Source organism: Callorhinchus milii, unplaced genomic scaffold (genome assembly GCF_018977255.1).
Source record: "Callorhinchus milii isolate IMCB2004 unplaced genomic scaffold, IMCB_Cmil_1.0 Scaffold5, whole genome shotgun sequence".
Classification (NCBI taxonomy): domain Eukaryota; kingdom Metazoa; phylum Chordata; class Chondrichthyes; order Chimaeriformes; family Callorhinchidae; genus Callorhinchus; species Callorhinchus milii.
In genome coordinates, this window is record NW_024704746.1 from 65728204 (window position 1) to 65755652 (window position 27449).

Consider the following 27449-nt stretch of genomic DNA (forward strand, 5'->3'; position numbering starts at 1 on the left):
GTTGCATAAGACTAGAGCCCGTGGAATTAAAGGTAATCTATCAGCATGGATTGGAGCGTGGCTGACAGGAAGAAAACAGAGAGTCGGGATAAACGGGTCCTTCTCAGATTGGCAGGATGTGACCAGCGGAGTGCCACAGGGATCAATGCTTTGGCCTCAATTATTTACAGTATATATCAACGATCAGGATGAGGAAAGAGAACTTAACATATTTAAATCCGCGGATGATACCAAGATAGGTGGGAGAGTAAAAGCTGCGAGGATGACACCCAAAGAATGCAAAGGGAACTAGACAGGCGAGGTGAGTGGGTAAGAAGATGGCAGATGGAGTATAACGGGGGGGGGGGGTGAAGTTATTCACCTCGGTAGTAAAAAATAGAAAAGCGGATTGTTGAGGTAGGGTTAGTGTTCAGAGGGATTTGGGTGTCCTTGTGCATCAGTCACAAGAAGTTAGTGTGCAGGTACACAGCAAGCGACTAGGAAGGCTAATGCCATGTTGGCGTTCATTGCAAAAGGGTTAAGAGTACAAGAGTAGGGAAGTCTTGTTGCAACTGCATAGAGCTTTGGTGAGACCGCACCGAAAATATTGTGTGCAGTTTTGGTCTCCTTATTTAAGAAAGGACGTACTCGCCTTAGAGGGGGTGCGGCGTAGATTCACTCGGTTGGTTCCTGGGATGAGGGGGTTGACCAAGAGGTGTGTGCAACCGGTTACTTAACAACAGCAGCAACGCAACAAAACTGTGATGAAATCTAGGTCAGACGTGAGCTGAACAATAAATTACTGCAAAGCATGAATGTCTTGTATAATGCGGTTCTGTAGGTTGGTCGCGTACGACCGCACCTTACAACCTGTTTCCCAAACTTCTGGATCTTAAGTTATCATTAGAGAATAAGAGCAGCGAACGAAGCAGCTGCCTCAATGCCGCAAAACCCATCCATAACCACGTGACGTTTGTACATCACGCTTGGTTATCAGAATAATTATCCTCGCACTTGATATAGCACCTTCTCACATCGTCGAGACGTCTCAACCACCACAAAACGACAAAATTGCAGTTGTAAAGCGCCTTTCACGTCCGGAGGCGCTTCAGGGATTATACCGTAAGGTGAACTGACTATATTTTGTGGTCGGAAAGGCGGCAGCTAATCGCGCACAGCAGCGTCCCGCCAACAGCCGTGGGTTGAGTGATCAAATTATTATTTTTTGTGGGTGTGCGCGCCTGTGTGTGGAGAGGCAAGGCGAAGGGATTATAGCCGCATTAAAGGCGGGACAAGTGCCTTACCTTTTTCTAAAGGACAGCTGTTTCCTAAAGGCGTGTAAGGATCCGATCTCAGCTGCTTTCCAGTTGCAACATGTCTTTTGCAGGGACGGAGAAGGACCCTCAGGGCACGTGGTTGCCATCGAAAATAAATCGCACCCCAGAAATCCCTCGGATTCCTAATTCCGAGTCGTAGCTTTAGATTTTCTAATTGATTCATACGATAACAATAATAATGCTTGCACTTGAGAGAGCGCCTTATCTGGTCTTCGAGAATATGCCGTGAAGTGAATTGACTGTACATTTTGTGGGCGAAAGGCGGCAGCCAATTGTACACAGCGGTGTGGCACAAACAGACGTGGATTGAGTGACTAAAGTATCATTATTTTTTTTTGAAGGGCTTATTGCCCCCGGAAAAGCAATCCGCCAATCGACTAACTACTGGGGTGGGGGGGTTCCTACTTACTGCTAGTAAACAGAGGCGCGTGGAGTAAGGAAACTTGGCTAACGTATCGCGCTGCCCAGGAATCGAACCCGGGTCCTCTCGCTTGAGAGGCGAGTGCTCTAACCAAGACTGGGTCATTCATTTCAAAATACGAAACTACACAGTCGATGCTCTCGACAATATCTTCTGTGAAGCGCTTTGAGTCGGCTCAATGACGCGATAAGACGCTACGTCAAATGCAAGGATTATTATTATTATTATCATCATCATTATTATAAGGCCGCGCAGTAGATGGAGTAGATGGAGCAGATCCAAATCTGGAATATCAAACCACGAGCGTGCAATCACTTCAGCGCTGCTGCCTTTTCTGCTGCAGTGTAACTGCGGTCAATTCCATACAACTGGCAATTTTAGGAATCGCAAGGCCTCGTTATTGGAAGCGCTCGCGCTAAAGGCAAACGTAGAATCATAGGAATTATACAACGCAGAAGGAGGCCGATTGGCCCCTCGCGCCTGTGTCGGCTCTCTCAACGGTGCTGTCCAAATCAACCCCACTCCCTCGCTATTGAATCTTAGAATTATTGTGTTCTGTAGTGTAACCAAACTGCGCCATCGCTGCTTCCTTCGGTTCTCACTGCAGATTCTGTCTCGACCCGGAGAACGCGTTTAGCTCCTAACGTTCCGGGAGAGCCTCGGCTAACGTTCGCCGTGCGACTCTCCGGCCCCGCGTGGCGCAGCGACGTCCTTTGTCGGCCTTGCTCAATCGGTAGCGAGTTCGCCGCGTGAACTCGCGGCGTCTGGGGCTGACGCTCCAGCGTCGGGGAACGCCGCAGCCTCGCCCACAAAGCACGCGGCCGCTAGGCCAGGCTCTGCAGGGCTTCCCGCGAAGCGCTTCGAGAAGGTCTGGAACACGCGATAAAAGGCGCCATCTCCAATCCAAGGATTATCATCATCATCATCATCATCATCATCATCATCATCGTTATCATTACTATTGAAATCCACCAACTTAGAGAGGCAGATAAGGGTTAAACAACACAGGCACAGAGACATGAGTCCTGTAACTCAGTCGGAGTCCTGTAGCTCAGTGGTTAGAGCACTCGCTTTGCAAGTGAGAGACCTGGGTTCAATTCCAGGCAGAGGGCGAAACCTCGGGCAAGTTTCCTTACTCCACACAGAGCCTAATAATAATCCTCCAAAACCCAAAACAATAATAAATTGGTCATTTTCAACCCACGACTGTTTGTGGGACATTGCTGTGCACAATTGGCTGCCGCGTTCGCCCACAAATATACAGTCAATTCACTTTACAGTGTGTTCTGTGAAGCGCTTTGGGACGTCCTCCCGACGTGAAAAGCGCTATATCAAATGCAAGGATTATTATTATTATTATTATTATTATTATTATTATTATCATTATAAGGTGACAACACCCCAAGCGGCCGCTGGGGGGAGCCCCTGAACCCTCTTAGCGCTCGAAGCTCTGCTCCATTCACAAATCTCTCGTCGCTTCCGAGTTGTAGCTTTCCGGGGCATCAGGGGCCGGAGCGCATGCGCGGCGGCGGCGGCGGCGGCGGTGCCTCCTGGGAGTTGTAGTGCGAGCGGCGAGCGGCTGCGAGTGGGGAGGGCCGCGACTACAACTCCCAGCGGGCCCCGCGGCGGCGGCGGCGGCGGATACTGTAGCCGCTCAGGACAATGGGGGCACGTGACCCGGCACCAGCTGTGTGTGTGTGTGTGTGTGTGTGTGTGGAGGGACACAGATGTCACTGAGAGCACAGCTGCAGTATGTCACACATGTGTGAGTATGTGATTGCACATGTACATGGCACCTGTAAAGAGGGTGGGGGGGGGGGGGGGGGTTGTGTGCTTTTGTGTCAGGTTTATTTTTCCCAGTGAGGTTCCCCCCCTTCCCTTCCCCCCCTTCTTCCCCTTTTCTTTGCTGCTTTTTTTTAAAAATAATATATTATTATTATTACACAAAACAAAAACACCCATTAAAAACAAAAGTGGGGGGGAAAGAAAGAGAGCTTTGAATGAGAGAAAGAGAGAGAGAGAGAGAGAGAGAGAAAGAAAGAGAAAGAGAGAGAAAAGAGAAGGCTGTGTTTTAAAGAAATATATGACATTAATGACATTAATTACATTACATGCAGAGGGTTTCCTGTCTTGTGTTTTCCTGCCTTGTCACTTTGCTGTTGTCCTGTGGCTTTTCTCTTGCGTGTTTCGGTTTCTGTTTCGTGTGTGTGGTGTGTGTGTGTGTGTAGTGTAGAGAGAGAGAGAGAGAGAGATACTGTAGATGTAAAATGGGGGAAGGTTTCTTGCAGTGTGACATTGCAGAGCAAACGCAGTATTATAATAATAATAATAATAATAATAATCCTTTCATTTGATATAGCGCTTTTCACGTCGGGAGAGGACGTCCCAAAGCGCTTCACAGAATATACCGTAAAGTGAATTGACTGTATATTTGTGAGCAAACGCGGCAGCCAATTGCGCACAGCAATGTCCCACAAACAGTCGCGGATTGAAAATGACCAATTTATTATTGGTTTTGGTTTTGGAGGGATTATTATTAGGCTCTGTGTGGAGTAAGGAAACTTGCCCAAGGTTTCGCCCTCTGCCTGGAATTGAACTCAGGTCTCTCACTTGCAAAGCGAGTGCTCTAACCACTGAGCTACAGGACTCCACTATAGCTTGATGTTGGAATTTTTAATGTTTCAGGGAGTTCTGTGGGGCTGCAGGAAAACAGTCCCCCTCCCCCCCACCCCCCCTCTTGATGGTAAAACAAGATGTTTGGACTGCCCGCCATAAAGGTTCCGGGGCTTCACATACCATGTGTTTAATCGCTGATCAGTTAACCCTACTCCTGTTTTTCGTGAAAGGCGCCGTACAAACGCAATTAGTTTTTTTTCTCTTGCTTTGCCCACCATTCCATTTGCATCCTTCGGAGGAACTGAATCAGTTCTGTACTGCATCGGCCCGCATCTCCCTCGTTCGTGCGGGAATGAACGCAGTTGCTTTGTTCTAATCGTAAAAGTACTGCGAAAAAAATAATCCTGCAGCGTAAGAAATAATCCCATCACAACGCAGCGCTTTATCGCGTCGCTGAGACGGGTCTCAAAGCGCTTCCCGGAATATACCGTGAAGTGGATTGACTGGGTATTTTGTGGGCGAAACGCGGCAGCCAATTGTACACAGCAGCGTCTCCCCACAAACAGTCCTGGATTGAGCATATTATGTCATATATAAAACTGTAGACGTGTTATATAACTGCAGCGGGTATGCACTGACTGCTCACGTTATGGCAGGATCTCTTTTACCCGCTGCGGTGGTGAAAATTCCCAGTGAATAAATGAAAGAGGGGATAGCAACAACATCAACTTTACACGGGTAGCGTGTTCGAGCGCTCAAATTGGGGATAAGTTACCATTTCAGTATGAAATCACTTTGGAAGACCTTGCATTTTTATAGCACGCTATCACATCTCCTCATGTCCCCTTTCTCCCTCTGAATGCATTGCGTACATATACAAGAATTATTATGATTATTACAATGACTAAAATGACAGAGCTACACACCCAGCGTGACTACAGAGAATTTCGTAGCTGTAGGGTCCGAATGTTGGAAGGGAGCAGATTAAATAATATTAATAAATTGGTCACTCAGTCCATGGCTACTTGTGGGGACGCTGCTGTGCCCAATTGGCTGCCCCGTCTCGCCCACAAAATATACAGTGAATTCACTTTACAGTGTATTCTGTGAAGCGCTTTGAGACGTCTCGGAGATGCGATGAGGCGCTGTGTCAAACGTAAAGATTATTGCTGTTACGAGGCTCCTCTCTTTTTCCCCCTTCCGACGGGAAAGGCGCAGTACAAATGCAATTTGTTGCTGTTTCTCTTTTTCTGTATTTCTCTAGTTTTAAATCCTTGCATTTGCATTTTGGGTACATCGGCTTATCACATCTCACAGCCGTCCAGAGAGAATATACCGCAAAAGTGAATCGGCTGCATATGTTCATGGGCGCAACGGGGCAGCCAATTGCGCACAGCAGCGTCCCACAAAACAGCCGTGGATGGAGTGACCAAATTATTATTTTTTACTTATTTTCCCCTTTCCTCATCTCGCGTGCTTTACCGCTTCCTACTCCTGTGTCTTTATCTTTTCTTGTTTCTCTTACTGGCGCCTTATCTGTTTCCTTTCTCCTTGATTTATTTGCCTTCTCTCTCAACTTTCCATCTCTCTCACTGTTTTGTCTTTCCCCTTTCTTGTTCCACTTCTCCTTCACTTCTGTTTTGTTTCCTCCCACTTTTATTCTCTCATTTCCCTCTACTTTCCCTCGATTTTCCTCTTGGCCCATTTTACCGGTGCCCCTTCTACTTTTACTTTCTCTCTCTACCTAATCTTGAATCTCTTTCACTTTTCTTTCCTCCTTTCCTCCTTTCTTTCTTTCTTTCTTTCTTTCTTTCTTTCTTTCTTTCTTTCTTTCTTTCTTTCTTTCTTTCTTTCTTTCTTTCTTTCTTTCTTTCTTTCTTTCTTTCTTTCTTTCTTTCTTTCTTTCTTTCTTTCTTTCTTTCTTCACCTCTTATTCTTTCAAAGTTTCACGTACATGCTTGCTTTCCCCTCTCCCCCCTTCATTTTTTTCTTCTGATCTCTTTCACTTTCTGCCTTTATTTCGCTTTCTTACGCTCTCTTACCCTTTCCACTCACGTAGACAACGTACACTATGTGGACCTCTGTCTGGTTGGGATACTGTTGAACATGGCGATGGGCTTCCAATAATCCTTGCATTTGATACAGCGCCTTATAACGTGGTCAAGACGTCTCCAAGCACTTCACAGAAGATGCCGCGAAGTGAATTGACTGTATATTCTGCGGACAAATATTCTTCGTCCCACAGACAGTCGTGGATTGGGTGACCCAATTAGTATTATGTTTTTTGAAGGGATTATTCCACCCGGAAAGCAATCCGCCGATCGACTAACAACTGAGGGGTTCCGACTTACTGCTGGCGAAACAGAGGCAGGTGGAGTAAGGAAATTGTCTCTCCCCTTCTCTGTCTTTTGTTTCTCTTTCACTTTGGCCTCCTCTTTCACTTTCGCTTTGCCTGTCCTCTTCCTTCTCTCCCATTCTCTGTTGGTTGATCTTCCCTTTCTCATTCGCCTCTTGGTTACCCAGCAGTAGGAACCTGGTGGTCAGTCGATTGGTGGATCGCTCGTCCGGTGGTATAATCCCTTAAAAAAAATGTGATCACTCAACGCACGACTGTTTGTGGGGACGCTGCTGTGCGCAGTTAGCTGCTGCGTTTTGCCCACAAAATATACAGTCAGTTCACTTTGCAGTATATTCCGTGAAGCGCTTTGAGACGTCTCGAAGACGTGATAAGCCGCCGTGTCAAACCCAAGGATTATTATTATTATAAGGTTTATTACACTCCTTAAGTACGCAGCGCTTTATCACGTGGTCGAGACGTCTCAAAGCGCTTCGCGGGATATACCGGTAAGTGAATCGACTGCGTGTACTTTGTGGGCGAAACCGGCAGCCAGTTTTGTGCTGCGGTAAACAAAAAAATAACCCGTGGTGTTTGCGCTCAGATTTCTGGGCTGATCGGACTCCGGTCCACGAAGCCATCAAACAGGGGCAGGTGCTGGAGTTGAAGGCGCTGATCGAGAACGGGGCCTGCGTGAACATAGTGACCGTGGACTCCATCACCCCCTTACACGAGGCGAGCATCCGGGGGCAGATCCAGTCGGTGCAGCTGTTGCTTGCTGCGGGAGCTCAGGTCAGTCGCAAAATCATTCAGCCACGAGGTGGATGGCCAACTCATATCTGTGGGTATTTGTCGGCGGGTGGGGGCGGAGGTGGGTGGGGGGCGGAGGTGGGTGGGGGGCGGAGGTGGGTGGGGGGGGAACAAGCCTTAGAAAGGACCTGGGTTTAACGTCTCGCCAGAAAGACCCACCGCTCTTGTTTCTCGCGCAGCCCGAGCGTGGCCGAAGATTCGCCGGGTGAGTTTCGACGGTTAAAAACCTCTCACCCGTTAGGTCGACGCCAGGAACATTGACGGGAGTACCCCCCTGTGTGATGCCTGTGCCGCCGGCAGCATAGAATGCGTGAAGTTGCTGATAAGTCACGGAGCAAAGGTCAATCCGCCCATCTACACCGTGTCGCCCCTCCACGAGGCCTGCATGAGCGGTAAGTCGCAGGCAATGTAACGTCTACAAATGACACAGTCACTACGCAGTAAGCAGAATGGATCGCTTTTCTTGGGATAACAATTCCTTCAAAAAATAATAATAATAATAATGAATTGGTCACTCAATCCACGGCTGTTTGTGGGGACGCTGCGGTGCGCGATTGGCTGCTGCCTTTCGCCCACAAAATATACAGTCAATTCACTTTACAGTATATCCCGTGAAGCGCTTTGAGACGTCTCGGACGACCTGAGAAGGCATTTGACCCTTACATCAAATGCAAGGGTTATTATTATTATTATTATTATTTATTACGATTAGCGCACTCGCCTCTGGGTCAGAAATGTTATGGGTTCAAGTCGCTCGCGCTCACAATCTGTGCTGATGCCTCAGTATAAAATCTCAGGGCTTAATTGGTATCTAGGTCAAGTGACAGATGCAGGTCTGAAATTAAGAGCTTGCAATTAGAATAATAGATAAATGGCTCGTTGTCAGACTGCGCTCCGGGGCTGCTGCCCCACGTGAAGGGCGCTATATACGTGCAAGTTGTTGCATTTGATGTAGCACCTTATCGCACTGCATCGGCACCTTTCATGTAAAAGAGCATCTCGAAGCTCTCGACAATTGCAGCGGTGGCCTCCGGGCAGGAAAATGAGATATTATCATAACAATAATAATAATAATAATCATAATCCTTGCATGTGATATAGCGGAAGATTTTTGCCTCCAGAAAGGGAGTTACCGACTGGCCTTTGTGTGTTTTTGCAGGCAGTGCGGAGTGCGTGAAGCTGCTGATAGAGGAGGGGGCTCACATGGAGGCTCAAAATATTTACTTCGGGACCCCGTTGCATATCGCCTGCTCTCGGCAGCACATCGACTGCGTCAAGATCCTGCTTGACGCAGGTTAGCGCGTTCGATTCGAACCGTGTCCCGTGCCACCGCACAGAGGGAAGGTCATCAAGCCGGGAAAGTGTTACCGGTGGAGTTCCACAAGGGTCTGTCGTGCGACCCTCTTGCGTTCAATATTTTTATAAACGATCTGCAGGTCAGGAGTCGCGCGCACAGTGGCTTAAGTTTGCAGGTGACGCCAACCCAACCTAATGTGGGCGGCAGGTTGCGGAGCTGAACCAGATAGGTTACAGGAGGATTTGAACATACTTGGGAATTGGGCAGATGGGCGGCAGGTGAAAATTCAACGTGCAGAAATGTAAAGTACTTCACAAAAAAAATCCTGGAAGGGACTATCATTTGAGCGGAAGGATAATAATATGTATGGAAAACTAAAAGGACCTGGGAGTCCTGATCGACAATAGATTGGAGCTCTCCCAACAACGCTCTGGGGCAGTGAGTAGAGCGAACCAGATGTCGGGATGGGATGCATCAAAGGACCAATAGCAGCAGAAATAGTGGGGTAATCCTGCCGCATGTATAAATCATTGGTGACACCTTACTTGGAGGACTGTGTAGAGTTCTGGTCGCCGCAGTACAGAAAGGGTATTGGAGAAAGCGAGGAGGTACAGAGCAGGGCAACCAAAATGATTGAGGGAATGGAAGGACTGGACTACGAGGAGCGACTCGGTAAATCGGGCACGTTCACGCGGGCAAGGAGAAGATTGAGAGGCGACACGATTGCTGTCTTTAAGATTCTTAAACGACAAAACAATATAGATCAGGACAGGCTGTTTCAACCTGTCCAGCGTAGTAAAGCCGGAGGACACGGCCTGCGCCTGAAAGGGGGAGAAATTCAGAACAAATCTACGCGAACACTTATTTCAGAGCGAATAGCGAACCTGTGGAACAGGTTCCTCGGGGAGACAGTTGGAGCAGGAAGTGTTGATTCCTTCAAACACAGATTAGATAGATTTCTTTGAGGAAATAACACGGTGGGATACAGGACACGGGGAGTTTGGGACGTACTTGCCTGCGACCGCCAGGAAGGTGGAAGGCGAACTAGATGGACCCTGATCAAGCGTTTCTTGTGTTCGTATGTTAACCTTTGGCTCAAACCTATATTTGTCACTCACAGTAACAATATGTGCACTAACAGACGTCACCAGCAGGAGGTGGCAGAGGTGTGGAGTTCAGTGGCGTTGTGGTTAGAGCATTTGTCTTGCGAGTGAGAGGACCAGGGTTCGATTCCCGGGAAGGGCAATACATTAGGGGTTCTTTGGGGTTGAATTGGCTCCACGGTGACGTGCCTGTCAATGGGATATCAGAATCGAGTCAACCCTCTGTGTCGGTCTCGGTATCCTGGTTCCTGCCTCCACCCTTTGGAACTCCATCCCACAGTCCCTTCGTCTGGCTCTCTCCCTCGCCTCCTTCAAGGCCCATCTCAAGACACTCCTCCTTGACCGCGCCTTCGGTCACCCTCCTAAACTCTTACCCTCCCTGCCCTCCACCCCTCCTGATCCCAACCCCCAGCTCGGGTCCAAATCCTTGAGTGTCCGGCACCTTGGGACACGAGAGGCGCTGTACAAGTGTAACGTGTTGGTGGTGGTGGTGGCGTTGTTGTTGTAGTGACTGTCTTGTGTTCCACGCCAGGGGCCAACGTCAACACGGCCAAACTCCACGAGACAGCTCTGCACCTGGCCGCCAAGACCAGGAACGTGGACTTGATCACCATGCTGGTTGACTACGGGGCCAACGTCTACGCGGAGGACAATCAGGGGAGGAAACCTCTCAGTTTCACAGGCTCCTCCAACACCCCATCGTCCAAATGCCTGCAGCACTTTGAGAGTAAGTGAACGGGGGCGCTCCTCGCGTTGGCTGGGTGGAGTTGACGGCCGGCCACAGAGACCTGAGCTGGGACTTCAGTTTTTTTTGGAGCCTGATAGTTTGTGGAGTCCCGTAGCTCAGCGGTTGGAGCGCTCGAGAGGACCCGGGTTCGATTCCCGGGCAGAGCGAAACCTTAGGCGAGTTTCCTTACCCCCCACACACACTCACACACACACACACACACACGCGCGCGCCTCTATTTCCCAGGAGTAAGTAGGAACCCGGTTGCTAGTCGATTGGCGGATCGCTTTTCCGGGGGCAATAATACCTTCAAAAGATAATAACTAAAGAAATAACAACAAGATTCAACGACAAGTGTGTAGGTAGTGTCCTTCACATCGGGAGCACGTAAACAACACTAAATAATAATTTGGTCACTCGATCCGTGACTGTTTGTGGGAGACTGCGGTGCGCAATTTCTGCGCGTATCAGGCACCCGACCGACCCCTACCGCCCCCCCCAAAAAGAAACTGTAAAGCGTTTTGCGACATTGCCTGACATTTAACCGGAAGTTGTTTTGATTTTCTATTTGCAACGCGACACTTGTGGAGACTGCCATCCTGTGGTACTTTGCAGCAATTAAACGGAAGGCGTTCCATAAACTCCACCGGCTGCGGAAGGCTCGTCGCCTTCTTTCATAATAATCTTTGCGTTTGGTACACAGCGCCTCATCGCCTGCCTCTATTTTTGTATTATATTATACTTCTATTGGATTTATATTAGAGTGCAGTTTGAATACAAACGGTAGGTGCACGTTGGGGGCGAAACGGAGGGGGCGGCCAATTGCGCGCAGCGGTGTCCCACGGACCGTCGCGAATTGAGTGATTAATTTGTGGGGCGGGGGGGGGTTGCGGAGGGATTATTACTCCTGGAAATAAGTAGCAACCGGGTTCCTACTTACCGTTGGGTAAACAGAGGCTTGAGCGTGTTGGAGTAAGGGAACTTGCCTAAGGTTTCGCCCCTGCCCCGGAAATCGAACCCTTGCGAGGGGAGCGCGCTGACCACCACCGAGCTGCCTTTAACCGCCGTCTTTGCGTTTGCTTGTGCTTTAGGAACCCCATTGAGTTTGGCGCATCACTGCAGAGTAACGTTTCGCAGAGCCCTGGGCCCCAGCCGGATGAAGTCCATCTCTCAGTTGAGCATTGCTCCGAAGCTTATTGACTTCCTGTCTTACGACTTCTGAAAGCGCGAGCGTAACCTCCGGCGAGTGGCCGGGAATGGTTTGCCCGGAAGCCATCGGGTTTCTTTGTTCACGGGAAACGAACGATTGCGTCGAGGTACGCTCACGAGCTTCGTGGAGTTCTGCTGAGAGGAAGAAGCATAAGGAAACAGCAACAACGCAACACCAACCCAACCAACCCAACCAACCGTACTCAGCACAAACCAGTATCTTCTCTTCCCCACACGCTCCCCCACTCACTCACTCACACACACACTCACTCACACACACACACACTCTCGCACACACTCGCACACACACTCACACACACACTCACATACTCATACAAACACACACTCACTCACATACTCACTCATACAAACACACACACACACACTCACACACACTCGCACACACACTCACATACTCATACAAACACACACTCACTCACACACACACACTCACACAAACACACACACACTAACATACATACACACACACGCTCACACACACACACACACACACACACACACCCACCCACACACGCCGCTACAGTTAGGAATCTAGTCAAGGTCACCCAAGTCCTGCAAGTTCAGAAGGGAGGCTCAAGTGAAGAAGGCCCCTTGACCATTCAACCTCATCCTTCCCGAACACCCCCTCCCTCCAGCCCTTGCCTCCCAACCTCCTGCCCTCAACCACACCTTGTGGTATCACTTCCCCCTGTTGAGTGTGGGCAGCATTTTCTGACCACGGAGGGGTAACAACCTTACACACACTTGCGATGGTGGCAGGCGAGGGAGCAGGTGGGTGGGGTAACGTGCGTTGCTGGACGCTGATCAGGAAACGCCCCCGGTTGATTATTCCCCCCCTCCACCACCTCTTTCCCAACCCCAGGCCCTGAGCCCAATTGTAAACTCTTCCTCCTCCGAGATCAGCTGACAAAGTCAACACAGGATTGAACCCAGAACCTCCCTCCCTCCCTCCCTCCCCGCTCTGTGTGCGGCTTTGCCAGTCGCTGAATTAATTCCTGCAGTCGCCAGAGGGAGCTGAAGACCTCAGTGCGTTCGAACGACCCGCATTATAATACAGTTGGCGGGAGCGTCGACATGAGATTTTAACCAATTGTTGTAAGGGAGAGCGGTCTGTGGTCCTGAGATGTGGACCACTTGATTTTCCGCTCCTGATTTTTCTCACGTGATTTTACTTGCACAGCTGTGAAAAATGTTTCATTCACAAATAACTCGTACGGAGGGGTGGATGGATGGGTGGGTGGGTGGGGGTTTGGGGGTCTGCGTTAAGTGGCGGGTGGGGGTGGGTGGAGTCTGGTCTGCTTATCAGCTTGACTATGGCGGAGGCTTCTACTTTCCAGCCACCCTCTCGACGCTCCACAATGAGAACGGAAAGTTCCCCGTTGTGAGGGGTGGAGGTTTACAAAGAATGCGCAGAGCGGAATACAGGCCACTCGGCCCCAACCGGTGCGCGCTGGTGTTCATTCTCCACACGAGTCTCCATCCGCTCCTTCCTCCCTCCTGTAATCCTTCTGTTCCCCTCTCCCCTCACCTGAAGGTCTTCCTTTTGAATGCATCGACACTTATCTGATTCGGGGGGGTGGGGGGGCGCGTGCCGCAGGGGAGTGGGACTAGTCGGTAGACATGGGCACGATGGGCTGAATGGCCTCCTTCTGCGCTGTAAGCTTCTATTTTTCTCCAGTCCTCTGGCAAGATTCCTTTCTCTACAGAGTTCTTAACTATGTATATGTATATATATATATATATAAACATACACACCCACACACTAGAGGCTCAGCTATCGTTAGTGTCAGTTCACACGGTGTGCAAGCAGACGCCTTTCACTCAGGAAAACACACGTCGCAGGGATAGAGCGGGGAGGGGGGTGCGGGAAGCTATTTATAATAAATAAATGATAATGATCCTCACATTTGATGTACGCCTCGTCGCGTCTTCGAGACGTCTCAAAGCGCTTCACAGAATATACTGTAAAGTGAATTGACTGTATTTTGTTGTACTCATAGTGCCAAGCTGTAGATATATACGATAGATAGATTACGACGCGTTTACTTCCAGGCAAAATACCTGTATATATATATATATATATGCATAACAAGTTTTGTTTTGTAAAAATAAATATTAATTTAGCAACAGTGACTAGTTGGGCCGAATGGCCTCTTTGATGGCAGATATAAATTATTGCGGATTTGTAAATGCTTTTCGAGGATGAGTGAGTGAGTGAATAATGCTTTTGAATCACTATTCATAACATTCAGAGGAAATCCCCCCATATCTCCCCCTCCCTCCCTCGCCGTGTATTTTAGTGAAATATGTCAAATATCTTCTTGCTTGGGATGTTGGCTGCCATAACCTCACAATTAAACCGTCTGTTTCCAATTCTTTGGCTGAATTCTTTGGCTGCGTCGCCTACTTCGTGCTCCTGCTCGGCTGCCCACGTCTTTAGACGGTGGAATGAATCAGTCGCTTGTCACGCGAGTGGAATCTCCAAACCCGGAGCGCGATGTGGATTCGGAGGCTACACAGAGAGAGAGGAAGGAACCGGGAGAAGGGGGTACATCACGTTCTCGCTCCCAGGAGAACCCCACTTCCCGCAATCCACTTACCTCACAATAATAATAATAATCCTTGCATTTGATATAGCGCTTTTCACGTCGGGAGGACATCCCAAAGCGCTTAAACACAATACCTCAGGTGTCAGCCCGTTCCAACAACAACAACAACAACAAATTACACATCGCCTTTCATGTTGGGAGAACGTCCCAAGGCGCTGGACAGTCAGGGATCCGCACCCGAGCTGCGGGTTGGGATCAGGAGGGGTGAGCGTTGGTGAGTCAGCGAGTTGGGTGGACAAACATGAGTGAGCTAGTGGCAGAGTCCTGTGGTGTAGTGGTTCGAGCGCTCGCCTCGCAAGCGAGAGGACCGGCGTTCAATTCCCGGGCCGGGCGAAACCTAAGTCAAGTTTCCTTACTCCACACGTCTCCGTTTACCCAGCGGTAAGCAGGAACCTGGTTGTCGGTCGATTGGTGGATCGCATTTCCGTAGGCAATAATCCCTCGTTAAAAAAAAAAATTGGCCCTTCAATCCACGACTGTTTGCGGGGACGTTGCTGTGCGCAATTAGCTGCCAAGTTTCGCCCCAAAAAATACACAGTCAATTCACTTTACAGTATGTTGTGTGAAGCGCTTTGAGACGTCGAAACGACGTGATAAGGCGCTGTATCAAATGCAAACATTATTATTATTATTATAGACCATGTGTGAAGATATTGCTTTGTGTTCATTTTTTTTCCACGCTGGAGACAGGTCAGGAGTGGTTTAACTGTGTTTGTGTGTGTGTAAGAGTATAAAGAGAAAATAAGTACAGGTTTGCCTCACGGGTCATGTACAAAGTTCTTCTCCTCGTGGCTTTGTTGCCTATGGAGACTCAAACACCCCAACAACAATGAGTAAGACACAACATCGTAGCCTGGTGGGCGTGGAAGGATTCTCAACACAGGGCGCAGCGCTTTCACCTGCGTGTCTCTGCAGGCAAACAAGTCTGCTATCTCCCCCAAGCCATCAGGAGCACTGATAGCTCCAGTACTCTCGTCGCCAGACCCTCAGCCCTAAAACGTCGCCTTGTGCACAATTTTGGAAAGTTTCAGATTTCGCACAACCGTGGAGTCCCGTAGCAGAGTGGTGAGGACCTTCGCTTGACTGGCGAGGGGGCCCGGGTTCGATTCCCAGGCGGGGTGAATCCTTAAGCAAGTTTCCTTACTCCGCACGCCTCTGATTTACCGAGCAGTGAGGAGGAACCCGGTTGTAAGTCGATCGGCGGATACCTTTCCGGGAGTAATAATCCCTCCAAAAAATAATTGGGTCACTCAATCCACGACTGTGTTCGGACACTGCTGCGTTCTGCCCAGAAGATATACAGTTAATTCACTTTACAGTGTATCCCCGTGAAGCGCTTTGAGACGTCTCAACCACGTGATTAGGCGCTGCATCAAATCCAAGGATTATTAGGAGTAGTGTTTTCATAATTTCAGAATGAGCATAATTTGGCAAATTCTTAAAATACAGTATTGGATGTTAAAGATAACGCAATCTATAAAGATAAGTTAAATATAAAGCAATCTGATGCCCTACCTATTCCGTGATGTTCTTTCGAAGGGCTTTTGTGGAGTCCTGTAGCTCAGTGGTTAGAGCACTCGCTTTGCGAGCGAGAGACCTGAGTTCAATTCCAGGCAGAGGGCGAAACCTTGGGCAAGTTTCCTTACTCCACACAGAGCCTAATAATAATCCCTCCAAAACCAAAAACAATAATAAATTGGTCATTTTCAATCTACGACTGTTTGTGGGACATTGCTGTGCGCCATCGGCTGCCGCATTCGCCCACAAATATACAGTCAATTCACTTTACAGTGTGTCCTGTGAAGCGCTTTGGGACGTCCTCCCGACGTGAAGAGCGCTATATCAAATGCGAGGATTATTATTATTATTTATTATAACTTCAAAGTTTAGATCGAATTTAACGAATTGCCGAAATTCCGGAAAGCTACGCAAAAAAGTAGTGGATCTCCATCCAGGTGACATCTTAATGTCTTGAAGCGGCTGCTGCGCTACCAGACCTCCACCGATAGGAGGTGACTGAGATGCGCATTCCAATAGTGCGGCGGTTAGAGCACTCGCCTCGCAAGCGAGAGGACCCGGGTTCGATTCCCGGGCCAGGGCGAAACCTTAGGCAAGTTTCCTTACTCCACACGCCGCTGTTTACCGCGCACCGAGTAGGAGCCCGGTTGTTAGTTGATTGGCGGATTGCTTTTCTGGGAGTAATATAACCCCTTGAAAAAAATATTAATAATTGGGTCACTCAATCCACCACTGCTGTGCACAATCGGCTGTCGCGTTTTGCCCCCGAACATATACAATCGATTCACTTACAATGTTTTTCTCGAAGCACTTTGAGGCATCTCAAAAAGACGTGATAGGGCACTATGTGAAATGCAAGGATTTTTATTCTTATTTGTTAGACAAGCCCACCTAGTGAAGATTGGTCACTCAATTCATGGCTGTTCGCTCCTACCAAATTGGCTCCTGTGTTCACCCACAAAAACACACAGTCGCTCCGCTTTAAGGTATATCCTGTGACGCGCTTTGAGACATCCTCCTGACATGAGAGGCGCCGTGCCAAATGTAAGGATTAGTATTTTCATTATTATTACGATAATCCCGTCACAAACTGTGTCCGTTGGTGAAGCCGATGATCTGTGGGCACATATTCAATGCAATTTTATTTACAACTGGACACCTTACAACAACAAATTAGATTTATATTGCCCCTTTCACTTCAGGAAAGATATATTTGCAATGGAGGGGGGGTGGGGGGGTGCAGCACCAACTTACCAAAATTATACCAGGGGCTAAAAGAGTTAAATTACAAGGACGAGTTACCATAAACCTGGTCTCTGTTCCCTTGAGTTTAGAAGGTTGATGGGGTGATCTGATTGAGGTGTTTAAAATGATAAAGGGATTCGATAGGGTGGCCACAGAGAAACTATTTTCTCTGGTGGGTGGGGGAATCCAGAACGGTGGGGAGGAGGGGGGCATCATCTTAAAATTAGAGCCAGGCCATTTAGGAGTGAAATCAGGAAGCACAAAGGGTTAGTGGAAATCTGGAACTCCTTCCCTCCCCCAAAAGGCTGTGAATGTTGGATCCATTCACATTTTTTAGACTGAGGTGGATAGAAGTTTGTTAGGTCAGGGGATCAAGGAATATGGGGCAAAGGCGGGTGAATTGGACTTGAGTGTTATAGATCAGCCATGATCCAATAGAATAGAATGGCGGAACAAGCTCGAGGGGCTGAATGGCCTTCCTCCTGTTCCTATTTTCCTATGTTCCTATGGAAGGGTGTCCCAACCGGATAACAGTGAATACCAGGGAGAGAAATTGTGCAAGCCCGTCCGAAATGTCCCGTCCGTGATCCAGAAGAAGACATCCTGCAGTGTATTCCAAGCTAGTAACACACGGAGGGGTTGAGATGACATTGATAAACCACTGAGTGTTCACCCTTAGCCTTGTCAACCCTGGAGGTTACACCCCCAGGGAGATCTGCCTGTTTATCAGAGGCAAGTCCTTAAAATGCAACGTACAAACTAGAGGTCCCTGACCACCCACCTATTCGACTGACCACCCACTCGCCTGCCTTTTTGGATGGACGCCAAAGGTCCCGTAATGCCATCCGAAAAGAGACAAGGAGATTCCTTCTCCTGGTGTCCTGGCCAACAGTCCTCCAAACAAATAAGTTGGTCGTTTAATGAATTGGCTGCACTGTCTGACTATCAGACAAGCAAGCCTTGGATGAGCATCAGCCTTGTTCGACTGGACGTCAACCAAACTAAAAGCAATCTTGCTTGTCTCTTATGCCAGAACTTTTTGCCTTTGGCTCCAGCTCCACCAACCTCCCTGACTGCTCGCTTGCTGGCTTTCTCTGGCAAACTGAGTCAGTGCGTAATCGTATTTACTGCGACCTGTTGACTTCCTATAGACTTGTCCTCTCACTCCGCTCAGCAGGCCCCTGCCAGCTCCATCTTCTCTGCCCTGCCCGCCCCACCCTCGGCTGTCAGGCTTTCAGCCTCTCTGCCCTCATCCTTTGGAACTCCATCCCACAGTCCCTTCGTCTCGCTCCCTCCCTCGCCTCCTTCAAGACCCATCTCAAGACCCTCCTCTTCGACCGTGCCTTCGGTCACCCTACTACCTCTACCCTCCCTGCCCTCCACCCCTCCTGATCCCAACCCCAACTCGGGTCCAAATCACCGACTGTCTAGCACTTTGGGACATCCTACCAATGTGAAAGGCGCTGTTAAATGTTGTTGTTGTTTGGCTTATCCCTCTTTCCCGAGCTCTGCTTCAAACACCCAGCCCGTGACCCAAAAACTGCTTTCTTCCATGTCCCAAACATTTTCCTTTGCATCCCCCCCACCCCCCCCCTCTTAACCTCTCAATATCTGAAACCCTCATCCATTCTTTAGGGACGGATGACCAAAAGTGGGTCAAAGAGGTATGCCCCAAAACTCTGGAAGACACTACCCTGCGTGAGCGAGGGGCTCCATGCAAATGCAAGTTCTCATTGAGCGTTTTAAGACGGGCCTTACAAGAGGGGAGGGAGAGAGCGAGGGCAGCCAGAGGCGAGAGAGGTATCATCCATCACTCGACGAGTTGTGTCTTGCGCTGTGTTGGGACATCGTTGTCTTCTAGTGTTTCCTCAAAGATCGTAATCTGTATTGTTACACAGGGAGGTCTTTATCGTCTTGTTCGTTGGCAAACAACGTTTTTTTTTAAAAAAATTGTGTTAATTGATCTGATTTGAAAATGTTGGTGCAATGGCAACCTGATAGCGTAGTAATAATCCCTTCAAAAACACACCGAAAAGAAAAATGCTAATGATTTGGTCACTTCGATCCACGACTGTTTGTGGGGACGCCACTGTGCGCAATTGGCTGCCGCGTTTCGCCCTCCAAACACGCAGTCAATTCACTTTACAGTGGGTCAAACGCAAGGATTATTATTATTATTATTATTATTATTAAACAATGAGCATCTTTGGCTGACAGACGGGCGGTAATAAAACCAGACCGGTTCGAGGTCACTGACAATGCAACCTTCCTGGACTTAAGTTCACGGCTCGAACACAGCCTCGAGGAGAGGGTTGCAATCCTTTGTTTCCCTCTTGGGTCATGTTCCCGACCGGAAGGAAATTGGCTGTGTGTCTTCATCGTAAAATGTTCTAGGAAAGTTCCTGGAATAGGAAAGGAACAGAGAAGTGGGGGTGGGGTGGGGTGGGAGGTGGAGGTTTTGGGAGAAAACTCATAAATATTATGCACTGCACTTTTTTTTCCCCCCGGTTGTTTGCTTGATGTTGTTTCTGTTTGGTGTTCAGTCAGAAGGTTTTCGTGATTGCTTGCGGGCTTTACTGTTGAAAGTGACGATCGAACGCAACCTTCTGCTTCGCTGTAAGTTTCCGGGAGGAAGAATGCGGCCGAACCCTGGAGACGACGGGCGATTAGACACGGGAGAAAAAAAAAGTGGGTGCAGCCTTGGGAAATTTCTTCACTCTCTATTTCCAGTCGCCCACCTCCTCCCCAACCCCTTTCCCCCCTCCCGCTCCCTCAACCCCCTGAAGCTCTCCTCACTCATCCAACACCTCCCCCCCACCATCCACAAAATAACCAGTTCAATCCACTTTACAATATATTCCGTAAAACACTTTGAGACGTGATAAGGTGCTGTATCAAATGCAAGGATTATTATTATTATCCATCTTACCCACTTCACCCAGCCCCCCCCTCCTCTCACCCCTCCTCTCACCCCTCATGCCCCCTCATCCATTTAACCCCTTCACACCTCACCTCCAACCCCTCTCACACACCTCCTAAGCCCTCAACCCCCTAAAAAAAGCCCTCAAAACCCTCTTCGCTCGCGCAATCCCCTCTTGGCTTTGCTGACCCAATAATATTAATAATAATCCTTCCATTTGATGCAGCGCATTATCACGTCGTCGAGACGTCTCAAAGCGCTTCACAGAATATATTGGAAAGTGAATTGACTGTGTATTTTGTGGGCAAAACACGGCAGCCAAACGCGCACAGCAGCGTCCCCACAAACAGCTGTGGATTGAGTAACCAAATTTATTTATTTAGTTTCTGCCTCCACCTCCTCCCCCCGCCCCTCCCCCCTGTGTAGACTGTTGAACTCTGTACATAACATAACTTAGATCTGAACGGTCTGCAGAAAGGGCAGGAGTGGAATCCACACTAGGTTAACGTCTCTGTGATGCGGTTCTGATAGCCGTCCGTTCCGGAGTGGCCAAGGAATTAAGCCCTGAGGCTGTGCTCCATCTGGGAATGCTCCTCAGTCTATGTCGGCTCGTGTTAATGAAACCACAATAACATCAGAGGCTCACTTGGACTCTGTGTTCACAGTGAGGAAATTTATCTATTAAACAGCGATAAAGGCCACCGTGATTTTTATTTACCAATGGTTTTACTTTGAGAGACAAGGCCACCTCCATAGAGACACCTCAGCCCAATGGTCAGATAATACAATCCTCTTTGCAATGCTAAGGAAAACCAGTTTGATGCTGTGAGAGAACAACCACAACTTGCATTTACGTAGCGCTCCTCACCCAGGAAAGCGTCCCAGAGCGCTTGACAGTGACGGAGCACGTTGCCGAGCTGGGGGAGGGGGAAGATGACCTTAGGCACGGTCGAAGAGGAAGGTCTTCATGTGCGACCCGAAGGTTGGGAAGGAAGGAGCAAGGGATAGAGGAAGAGTGTTCCATGGTTTCGGGGCATAGTGTCTGAAAGCACAGCCACCAATGGTGGAACAGAAGGACAAGCAAGAGGCTCCTCCAGTCGAGAGGAGACAGTGGATAGTGATTGGGGAGTAAGCAGGTCGGAGAGGTGTGGGGATACCAGGGTGTGAAGGGATTCGATGATGAGTTTGAAAATCTTGACAGGAGGGAGTGTGTTCTGGAAGGATGAGATCAAATGAGCCGTAATGTCTTCTTCTTTCAAACCTCTCTGAAGATTAGGAGGGAGATAGGTGTCAGACCTGTTGAGATTCGAATCTGAAATTTTTCTGGTATCAATTAGTTCAATGGACGTTTTACAGGGCATCGTAAAGATAGAAGTGAGAGGTTTTTTTTACGTAGAGAAAGAAGACAGAACAAAAGAGAGTTTGCAGTTGAAGATTTATCCTCAGACATGCGTCTCCTGAAACACAAGAGGCTGCGTTAGTGCAAGTCTGCACAGATTCTGAGCATTAAGAGAGAAATGTTAACGACCGACAGATCATCGGGAACATGACACCAGAAGCCAAGTCAGCTGGAATGAGATGTGAAGATGTCTATGTTCGCTACACAAAAGACAGCGAGTTTACATGATCCAGTGTCAATCTGGCTCAGTTGGCAGCGCTCTCGCCTCTGAATCAGAAGGTTTTGGGTTTAAGCATCGTGTCACCTCTTCCAACACATTGCTTCTGGGTGGGGTTGGGGGAGGGGGTGGGAGGGGGTGGGGTGGGTGTGGGGCCAGCGTACATTGTCGAACACAATGTCCTTTAGATGGGACGTTAAATCAAGGTCCCATCTGCCTATTCAGTGCGGTCATTAAAGATCCTGTGGGCCCTGTTTGAAAAGAGAAGGGAGTTTCTCCCACGTTCTGGCCGACAATCCCTCCAGACACAAAAATTGGTCATTCGCTTCATGGCTGTTTGAAATAACAAGGTCTGATCAGTACAACTGGGACATTACTTCCTTGCTTTTGTATTCCAACCCTCTTGAGATAAAGGCCAACATCTCATACTGGGGCCCTGGTCTAACATTTCTTCCGAAGGACGGCACCTCTGACAATGCAACACACCCCCAACGCTGCATTGATATCGTGTCTTGTCAAGTCGCTGAAAAGTCTCAAAGCGCTTCACAGAATATACTGTAAAGTGTACTTTGTGGGCGAAACGCGGCAGCCAATTGCGCACCGCAGTGTCCCACAAACAGTCGTGGATTGGGTGACCAAATTATTTTGTAGAATTTAATCTTTTGAAGGGATCATTACCCCCAGAAACTGATCCGCCAATTGATTTTGAGATAGCCCAAACCACTCAGTCGGCGGGTCTTAGGAGGTGCCCGTTGGACCTTTGACCATCAAACCCATTCAATTCCAAACTAAGCACAAAAACAAGGACTTGCAGATAGGAACTGTGATGGAAACAATTGAGACACTTTCCTATTTTCATTATCTTGTGCCCTTGAGGTGCGAAGAAAAGGAAAAAACTTGTGTATTTATAAGCGCCCTATAACATCAAGTCACACCTATAAAATCATTTCACGCCTAACCCCTGCCAAGAGTGTGGAGATTGTTTTTGTAGGCAAACACAGCAGTCAGTTTGTGCCAACATGGTCTCATCAACAGCCATGAGGTGAGTGACCAAGTTTATTTGGGGGGGATTGTTGGCCAGGACACCGGGAGAGAGAAATTCCCTTCTCTTTTCAAATAGCCTGGCTGAGAGCTAATTTTCTTCAGTTGAATGTCAACAAGACCGAGGCTCTCCTGGTTGGCTCCCGTCAGCGCCTCCTCACCTCGGGCGCTGACAACATCACCATCCACGGATGCACGCTCCACCTTGCTAAGCAGGTCCAGAGCCTTGGCGGCAAGTTTGACCCTCAACTATCCTTTCTGCCCTACATCTGCTGCGCCACGACCCGCTCTGCCTTCCCGGCTCGCCCGGCTCCCCCTCTTGTCTCGCACTGTCTGCCTCTCTTGATCCCAACCCATAGATCGGCTGCCAATAAGAACACAAGGACATAAGAATTTGCTGGACGACAGAAGGCCAAGGTCCACCCAGTTCTCCTCCCAACCATCCTGGCAATCGCTTGCACATGTTGTGTTCCCAAACCATATCTTGTATCCCCCAGGTATTACTTCCTCGCAGAAATCTATCTAATTTGTTCTTGAGAGAATCCACACTGTGTGCTTCCACTAACTGTCTCCCTAGGAACCCTGTTCCATACATTTGCAACTCGCTCGCCGTTTTGAATCCTTGACTGCCCAGAGCCTTGGGACGTTCCTCCCGACGTGAAAGGCTCCGTACAAATATTTTGCTGCTGCTGCTGTTGTTGGGGGAGTGCAGGCCTGATGGACTGAAAGGCCATGATTTTCTGCTGTAACATTGTAGGAGATTGTACGAGGTGCAGCTGTGATTGGAATCCAAGCTGTTGGCTGCTGTTACATCAATCTCTGCGCTCTCTGCCAAGACTGCAAGCACCCACCCCTCTCCCCCCGCCCCCCCCCCCCACACGCACACACACACACTGCTCATTGACCGCACTCCACTTTAGCCCATGATCTAAACATTTGCTGAGCTTCCATGGGGAAAATCACAGGTTTTGCAACTTCATTTTTTTGGAGGGGGTCAGCCTGGTGTCTGCCACGTGTGGAAACCCATCACCGTTGCTTAAGGAGTATCCAAACCAAGCTGAGAATTCCAGGGCTCCCACCCACACATGGAAATTCCAGAGATGGACTGTCGGACTGGAATGCCCACTCTCTCCCTGGAGGGACGCATCCCACTTACCTAATTTCGGAAAGCAATTGGCGCAGGTTGGCAAGAGCCAAGGCTTGGGGGAGCCCAGAGTGGGCGTTGGGGGGTAACTGCTGGAGTCTAACCAGCTAAAAGCACATAACTTGCCCTTGATAGCCTTGTCTGGCAAGCTTTCCCGCTGCTTGTCCAACTAGGACCACCCTGCTCGGTTTAGTCTCTAACCGGTTTAGCGGCTAACTGGGAATGAAAGCCAAAGATTTGCAACTTCTATCTTATATAATAATAATAATAATCCTTGTATTGATATAGCACCTTATCATGCCTTGAGACGTCTCAAAGCCCCTCACAGAATATGCTGTAAAGTGAAGTGACTGTGTATATTTGAATGAAACGCACTAAAAATTCATAGATCGAATGATCAATTTTTTTTTCTTTTGAAGGGATTATTACTCCCGGAAAGCGATCCGCCAATCGACTAACAACCGGGTTCCTACTTACTGCTGGGGAAACAGAGGCGTGTGTGTGTGTGTGTATGGAGTAAGGAAAGTTGCCCAAGGTTTCTTCCTGCCCCGGGAATCGAACCCGGGTCCTCTCACTTGCGAGGCGAGGGCTCTAACCGATAGGCCACGAATTCTCCGGGGAAACCTTTGCGGATTTCATCATTGAGGTGTTACCAACCAAAGGCGTTGGTATTCGATATGTACAAGCTAAATTGACCCCAATCAATCCACGCAGACAAGACTATTTGGTCAGTAGACCAGAGTGTACCTGGCAGCTGATTATGATAATACGTATTTGAAGCAAGTCGCTTTGACCCCAGGCACTAACAACCGGAGACAGTGATTGACGGCTTAGGGTGCGCGTGTGTGTGTGTGTGTGTGTGTGTATGGATATCTGCGTGGGCCTGTTGTGTACATACGTCATTGATCTCTAAAAGAGGGTCATTATGACCTTAGAAGAGTCATCTGAGTCAGTCGGGGAGAATGCTGCTCCAACTCAGTCAATTGGGTGTGAGCATTTGCAGACCCTACCTGCCTGTTAGAGGCTGGAGTGTAAGAAAAAAAAAGAGCCTGTTCCAGCCCTGGTTGACATGACCTGTAGATCATTCATCAATGTGGTCCAGACCTTCACCTCAGCTCCATTTATTACAATACGATCAACCTTTGGAGCAGCTGGTTGCTGGAATCATCCCAGCCTAAGAATAACGAAGGGAATAACACCTCCTTATTGACACGCAGCAGTCAGTATGTGCGCCAACACGACCGCCTAAAGGAGTTGGACTCTTCCGATGCGACCTGAAGATGGGGAAGGAAGGGGCAAGCCGTGGTGATGGGTCCCTGTATGTGTCAGACACCCGGCTGACCCATACGGAGGTGGACCCGAGCTGGAGGTTGAGATCAGGAGGGGTGGAGGGAGGGGAGGGGAGGATAAGGGTAGGAGGGTGATCGAAGGCACGGTCGAAGAGGAGGCTCTTGAGATTTGCTTTGAAGGAGGTGAGGGGGGGGAGGTAGGGAGGGAGGGAGGGAGAGGGACTGTGGAATGGATTTCCAAAGGGTCGGGACAGAAAGGCTAAAAGCTCAACCGCTGATGGTGGGTCGGGCCGGGCAGGTGGGTCCTGGAGCAGGCCGGGGTCCGCTGAGTGGAGGGAGTGGGTTTGTGAACAACCATCTGACTCGTTCTCTGTGCCCAGGCCAGTTCCCGCCTGCACAGCAAAACAAGAAGTGATGCCAACAACAACAACAACAACAGCAACAGTGGCCCAATGGCGTGGAAGTCGGCCATGTTAGCGCAAATAACTGTCCTGTCCGCAGCGAGTGGGGGGCCACACTGCGACCGCTCTGCCAACGAACTTGCATGCATGCGAAGCACGCTGTATGAAAAAAAGATCCCTTCCGAAAAAAAATACCACCACTAATAACGTGGTCGCATGCCCAATTGGCTGCCGCGTTTCGCCCACAAAATGTACAGTCAATTCATTTGGCAATGCATTCTGTGAAGCGCTTTGAGCTGTCTCAACGCTGTGAAAAGCCACTATATCGAATGCAAGGATTAAATAATAAATAAGGAGAAGAAGAATGAAGGGCTGCACTCTAATCTTACAGGCACGGTTGGGTCTGCGATCTAATCCTGTTGTCTGACTTGCTTAATATCACGTCCATATCCTTTAATTATTCCCTCTCTTCAAGCGCCCATCAAATTAAGAAGACTTAGCCTCTGCCTGCCACAGCAATCAGGTATTTGATTGCTGACATGACTCATTGATAGCCTTTCTATTTTATTGCGCCTCTTCTCGCACAGTCTCTGGGAAAAAAGTGTTAAGGGCAGGTGGCACCTGAGCACGTATTAAACCTTCACGGGATTTGATTACAAAGCAAAACTAAAACCCTCTGGGTGTCTGTCAACAACGCAACAATGCTACATGCCTTACCCAGAGAGCGTTATCTTCTGAGCCAGGTTGACACACGAATAACAGTACTGTATGATAATAATATTTATAAAATAACGCTAATCTGATTTATTCACCGTAATAAGAGGAAGCAGATCACCCGAGAGAGAGAGGGGAGTAGAAGGGTTTGCGAGAGACTAAGGAATGGGTGGAGACTCGTGTGGAGTATAAACACCGGCACGGACTGATTAATAATAATTATAATAATAATCCTTGCATTTGATATGGCGCTTTATCATGTCGTCAAGACGTCTCAAAGCACTTCACAAGGATATACAGTGACTTGTGGTCCAAATGCCCTGTTTCCTTCCCGCGCAAGCGTCGCGAATCTCCGAAAACCCGAAACACGCTTCGCAGAACACCCCGTGATGTTGGATCGACTGCGCCTTTCGTGGGGCGAGAAGGCGTGCGGTGTGCGTGCGCGGGCGCGCGCCCGCGGCTGGAGGCCAAGCCGGCAGGAGGTTTCGTGCTCGCAGCAAGGTCGCAAGAAAACAGTGGTGAGGGTGACACAAAGCAGTCGATTTGAAGGGACTGCGGGCCACTGCGGGGCTGAGAGTTATTTAGGTCACCGCTGGTTTGCGTAGGTGGAACTGCGGTGTTACGTTTCAGGTAATTGTAGAAGAGGTCCCTGTTGCTGGGGGAGCTGATCGGACGCCACAGGCTGGTTCGCGAGGGCCACATTTCAGTTCTCCTAAGCCGTAAAATATGGCAGCAGGTGTCGCGGAGAATCCCTAAGATGTTCCGAGGCCGAGGGGATCGAGGGTCAAATTCCAACGGGGAAGTCACTCAGGAGTCAGCAGGCGGCCACGGCTTTGGAGTACAACACGTGTGTGCGTTTAGACCGGGTGAATCAGCAGTCCCTCGCTCGTGGGGTTTTGTTTTTTAAATTATTAACGACGTGCGTTTATTACGAAGACATTTCGAGAGTTACCGGAAATACCTTTCGTCGCGTTGGCGAAGGTGTTTGTCTCCGCGAGTTGATCGGTGAGTGCGTCCGCGTGGCGCGGAGCTTGAACATCTCGTACGGATCTCTGAGGGATAATACAACAACAACAACAACGACGACGACAAAATTA

General features: G+C 49.0%; 1 protein-coding gene across 1 annotated transcript; it reads left to right on the forward strand.

Moving 5' to 3' along the window:
• Positions 1-3399: 3399 nt before the first annotated feature.
• LOC103176940 (ankyrin repeat and SOCS box protein 13) lies at positions 3400-12085 on the forward strand. Its single transcript, XM_042335973.1, has 6 exons — positions 3400-3502; positions 7293-7480; positions 7740-7890; positions 8658-8792; positions 10431-10625; positions 11717-12085. Exons 1-6 carry the CDS (start codon positions 3490-3492, stop codon positions 11845-11847), a joined length of 813 nt encoding a protein of 270 aa, XP_042191907.1. The 5' UTR covers positions 3400-3489; the 3' UTR covers positions 11848-12085.
• The last annotated feature ends 15364 nt before the right edge of the window (positions 12086-27449 follow it).